General features: G+C 35.3%; 1 protein-coding gene across 1 annotated transcript in view; it reads left to right on the top strand.

The window, feature by feature from the left end:
- LOC111086142 (epidermal growth factor receptor kinase substrate 8-like) overlaps positions 1 to 5,649 on the top strand; it is an 18,689-nt gene that overhangs the window by 8,915 nt on the left and 4,125 nt on the right. The window contains exons 4-6 of the mRNA XM_022387810.1: positions 1,612 to 1,731; positions 1,877 to 2,087; positions 3,439 to 3,574. Of these exons, the coding sequence (XP_022243518.1) occupies positions 1,612 to 1,731; positions 1,877 to 2,087; positions 3,439 to 3,574 (467 nt within the window). The remainder of the gene's footprint in view (positions 1 to 1,611; positions 1,732 to 1,876; positions 2,088 to 3,438; positions 3,575 to 5,649) is intronic.

Here is a 5,649-nt window from a genome sequence, read left to right as displayed (position 1 = left end):
CGTGTTTAGTTCAGTTGGAAATAACAAACTTAACAATACCGGAATCGTATTTAGTTCAGTTGATGATAACAAACTTAACAATATTGGAATCGTGTTTAGTTCAGTTGATGATAACAAACTTAAGAATACTGAAATCGTGTTTAGTTCAGTTGGCGATAACAAACTTAACAACACTGGAATCGTGTTTAGTTCAGTTGATGATAACAAACTTAACAATACCAGAATCGTGTTTAGTTCCGTTGATGATAACAAACTTAACAACACTGGGATCGTTTTTAGTTCAGCTGATGGTAACAAACTTAACAATACTGGAATCGTTTTTAGTTCAGTTGATGGTAACAAACTTAACAATACTGGAATCGTGTTAAGTTCAGTTAGTGATAACAAACTTAACAACACTGGATTCGATTTTAGTTCAGTTGATGATAACAAACTTAACAATACTGGAATCGTGTTTAGTTCAGTTGGAAGTAACAAACTTAAGGATATTGGAATCGTGTTTAGTTCAGTTGATGATAACAAACTTAAGGATATTGGAATCGTGTTTAGTTCAGTTGATGATAACAAACTTAACAATACTGGAATCGTGTTTAGTTCAGTTGATGATAACAAACTTTACAATACTGGAATCGTGTTTAGTTCAGTTGATGATAACAAACTTTACAATACTGGAATCGTGTTTAGTTCAGTTGATGATAACACACTTAACAATACCGGAATTGTGTTTAGTTCAGTTGATGATAACACACTTAACAATACCGGAATTGTGTTTAGTTCAGTTGATGATAACAAACTTCTTGGCTGTTGATTTGGTTCGTGAGTTTCGTGAATGAAGCCCACATTCATTCTTCGGTAGAATTAGAATTGGTAACCTAGAAAACCCGTTATTAGATCATTTCCAGTATTGTTAAGTTTGGTTTGGTTTGAATTTCGTGCAAAACTACTGGAGGGCTTTCTGCGCTAGCCATCCATAATTTAACAGTGACAGACTAGAGGGAAGGCAGTTAGTCAACACCACTTACCGCCAACTCCTGGGCAACTCTTTTTAGTAAAGAAAAGTGGGACGTTTGATCGTCACATTATAACGCCCCACGGCTGCAAGAACGAGCATGTTGATGGAGAATTTAAGTTTATTATCACTAATTGAAATAACATCGATTCTTGTGTGACATATTACTCGTAATATTTTCATTAATTTTTCTTTGATTTAGGATTGAGTGACCTAACTTTAGCTCAGTGTTTACAAATTCTGTTATTCTGTTATGTTTAATCACAACGAGATACTAGTAGTTGTTATGGTATATATATATATATATATAATATGCCATTAAAGCTGAAAAACAATTGAATGAATTTTTCGTTCTAAATACTTTAGATTAGGGTAAATTTGAACTTATATAAATATATATATATATATATATACGTGTTATGTTAGTAAGTTCGGCATCAAACGTTTAAATGTGTCATGTTTTAAACATGTTTAAACTTAAGTGTCACATTCACCCAGAATGTTCTTGCACTGCCCTTGTCACTTTAACTACATGATTAGATTTTTTTCCTACTGTGTTTGGTAACGAATGTTAATTAACTTCTCACTATTCTTCTGCATAGATGGTGTGAAAATCCATAAAAAGAAAACCAAATCTCCAACGCCGGTACATCAGAACAACAAAGTGCAACCACCTACACCTCCGCCTCTCCCCCCTACACCTATTACGCAACCATTGAAACGTAAGTTCAAAGTTTTATTTGTTGCCCCTCACATTTAATCCACTTCTAAATCCTAGGCAGCTGAAATGGAAATGGCAAGAAAAACAGTTTGCTTATTTCAGAGCTAAGCCTTTTTATGGTAATTATAATATATTCTCTGATGTAGCTCTGATTGTGAAGAATAGAAACGTCTCAGTGCCCAAAGATGCTCATAACCGACTGAAGAAAGAACTCACGGACCAGGTGACTCTAGGCCATAATGCCCACAGAAAGTGGGGGAAAGTTAATTTAAACCACTGGGATGGGTTGTATATAACAGCTGAATCCAGTCCAGCTGAAGTACAGGAATGGATGGAATCTAAGGACTTCAGTCCAGAGTATGTTTGTTTTAGATACGTCATTTTTAATTTTCAGTAAATGTAATTAATTAAATTATGTAGATTTACTGAGGTTAAATTATGCGTAGTTGATTAACGAACATGACGTCATTCCTGATTAAGGTTTAACTGTGGGTTTCACTCATTTGTTTATTATAAAAAGTGCTAAAACGTTTCATATTCAATTGTGATGTAAAATCAGAAAAAGGTCAGACAGTTAAAGGAAAAACACTTTAGTGTCATAACTAATGAAGTAAGACAAGTAGCATTGTTAGAAAGAGTTAAAAGAAAATTGTTAGAAAGTGGGACAAGAAAGCATTGTAAGCAGTAAGGCAAGTAGTAGTGCTAGAATTAAGGCATGTAACATTGTTTGGAAGTAGAACAAGAGAGCATTGTTAGGAATAAGGCAATTGGCAGTATTACAATTAACGCTTTTAACATTGTTAGGAAGTGGAATAATAGATCATTGTAAGCTATATGGCAAGTAGCAGTGTTAGACGTACGGTATGTAATATTGTTAGAAAGTGGGAAAGAGAGCATTGTTAGGAATAAGGCAAGTAGTAGTACTAGAATTAAAGCATGTCATTGTTTGAATGTGGGACAAGAGAGCATTGTTAGCAATAAGGCAAGTGGCAGTGTTACAATTAAGGCATGTGACATTGTTAGAAAGTCGGAAAAGGCATCATGGCAAGTAGCAGTGTTAGACGTATAGTATGTAACATTGTTAGAAAGTGGGACAAGAGAGCATTGTTAGCAATAAGGAAAGTAGTAATGTCATTGTTTGAAATTGGGACAAAAGAGCATTGTTAGAAATGAGGCAAGGAGCAGTGTTAGAAGTATTACATGTAACATTCTTAGAAAGTGGGACAAGTGAGCATTGTTAGCTATATGGCAAGTAGTAGTAGTACTAGAATTAAGGCATGTAACAATGTTTGAAAGTGGGACAAGAAATAAGAAATAAGGCAGGTAGTAGTACTAGAACTGAGGCATGTGACATTGTTAGAAAGTAGGACAAGTGAGCATTGTTAGCTATATGGCAAGTAGTAGTACTAGAATTAAGGCATGTAACAATGTTTGAAAGTGGAACAAGAAATAAGAAATAAGGCAGGTAGTAGTACTAGAACTGAGGCATGTGACATTGTTTGAAAGTGGGACAAGAGAGCATTGTAAGCTGTATGGCAAGTAGCATTGTTAGAAGTATGACATGCAAAATTGTTAGAATGTGGGACAACAGATCATTGTTAGCAATAAGGAAACTAGCGGTGCTAGAATTAAGTTATGTTACTATCTATATCTAAGTGTAATCTTAATGAACCTATTAACTTAATGATTCCGCTGTTTGTCTCTATAGAATCAGAAACTTGTTTCGTGACATGACAGGAAAGATGATGTATAAATTTACCCGTTCTCGACTGGAAGAAGTTTTGGGGAATGAAGAAGGAGGTCGACTTCATAGTCACTTGACAGTCCAAAAGAATATCAGTGGGGTTTGTAGCTATGTATCTTAACATGGTTTTGTAACTGTTTATCTTAACATGGTTTTGTAGCTGTGTATCTTAACATGGTGTTAATAGGTGTGTATCTTAACATGGTGTTAGTAACTGTGTATCTTAACATGGTTTTGTAGCTGTGTATCTTAACATGGTTCTCTAGCTGTGTATCTTAATATAGTTTTTAGCTGTGTATCTTAACATGGTTTTGTAGCCATGTATCTTAACATGGTGTTTGTAGATGTGTATCATAACATGGTGTTTGTAGCTGTGTATTCTATCATGGTTTTGTAGCTGTGTATCTTATCATGATTTTGTAACTGTGTATCTTAATATAGTTTTTAGCTGTGTATTTTAACACGGTTTTGTAGCTGTGTATCTTAACATGGTGTTTGTAGTTGTGTATCTTAACATGGTTTTGTAGCTGTGTATTTTAACATGGTTTTGTAGCTGTGTATATTAACATGGTTTTGTAGTAGTTGTGTATCGTAACAGTGGTTAGTAGCTGTGTATCTTAACATGGTGTTAATAGGTGTGTATCTTAACATGGTGTTAGTAACTGTGTATCTTAACATGATTTTGTAGATGTGTATCTTAACATGGTGTTAGTAGCTGTTTATCTTAACATGATTTTGTAGCTGTGTATCTTAACATGGTGTTAGTAGCTGTGTATCTTAACATGGTTTTGTAGTAGTTGTGTATCTTAACATGGTGTTTGTAACTGTGTATCTTAACATGATTTTGTAGCTGTGTATCGTAACATGGTTTTGTATTTGTGTATCTTAACATGGTTTTAATAACTGTGTATCTTAACTTGGTTTTATAGCTGTGTATCTTTAACGGGTGTTAGTAGCTGTGTATCCTAACAGTGGTTAGTAGCTCTCTATCGTAACAATAGTTAGTAGCTGTGTATCTTTAACGGGTGTTAGTAACCATGTTTTGTAGCCATGTATTCTAACATGGTTTTGTAGCTGTGTATCGTAACAGTGGTTAGTAGGTGTGTATCTTTAACTGGGGCTTGTAGCTGTGTATCTTAACATGGTTTTGTAGCTGTGTATCTTAACATGATTTTATAGCTGTGTATTTCAACATGGTTTTATAGCTGTGTATCTTAACATGGTGTTAGTAGCTGTGTATCTTAACATGGTGTTAGTAACTGTGTATCTTAACATGATTTTGTAGCTGTGTATTTTAACATGATTTTGTAGCTGTGTATATTAACATGGTTTTGTAGTAGTTGTGTATCGTAACAGTGGTTAATAGCTGTGTATCCTAACAGTGGTTAGTAGTTATGAGTCTTTAACGGGTGTTAGTAGCTATGTTTTGTAGCCGTGTATCCTAACAGTGGTTAGTAGCTGTGTATCTTTAACGGGTGTCAATAGCCATGTATCCTAACACGGTTTTGTAGTTGTGTATCCTAACAGTGGTTAGTAGCTGTGTATCTTTAACGGGCGTTAGTAGTCATGTATCCTAACAGTGGTTAGTAGCTGTGTATCTTTAACGGGCGTTAGTAGCCATGTATCCTAACATGGTTTTGTAGCTGTGTATCCCAACAGTGGTTAGTAGCTGTGTATCTTTAACGGGCGTTATTAGCCATGTATCCTAACATGGTTTTGTAGCTGTGTATCCTAACAGTGGTTAGTAGCTGTGTATCTTTAACTGGGGTTAGTAGCTTTGTATCCTAACAGTGGTTAGTAGCTGTGTATCTTTAACTGGGGTTAGTAGCTGTGTATCCTAACAGTGGTTAGTAGCTGTGTATCTTTAACAGTGGTTAGTAGCTGTGTATCTTTAACGGGCGTTAGTTATCATGTATCCTAACATGGTTTTGTAGCTGTGTATCCCAACAGTGGTTAGTAGCTGTGTATCTTTAACGGGCGTTAGTAGCCATGTATCCTAACATGGTTTTGTAGCTGTGTATCCTAACAGTGGTTAGTAGCTGTGTATCTTTAACGGGCGTTATTAGCCATGTATCCTAACATGGTTTTGTAGCTGTGTATCCTAACAGTGGTTAGTAGCTGTGTATCTTTAACGGGCGTTATTAGCCATGTATCCTAACATGGTTTTGTAGCTGT

Source organism: Limulus polyphemus, unplaced genomic scaffold, assembly GCF_000517525.1.
Source record: "Limulus polyphemus unplaced genomic scaffold, Limulus_polyphemus-2.1.2 Scaffold879, whole genome shotgun sequence".
NCBI lineage: Eukaryota > Metazoa > Arthropoda > Merostomata > Xiphosura > Limulidae > Limulus > Limulus polyphemus.
This window is presented reverse-complemented; position numbering and strand designations above follow the sequence as displayed.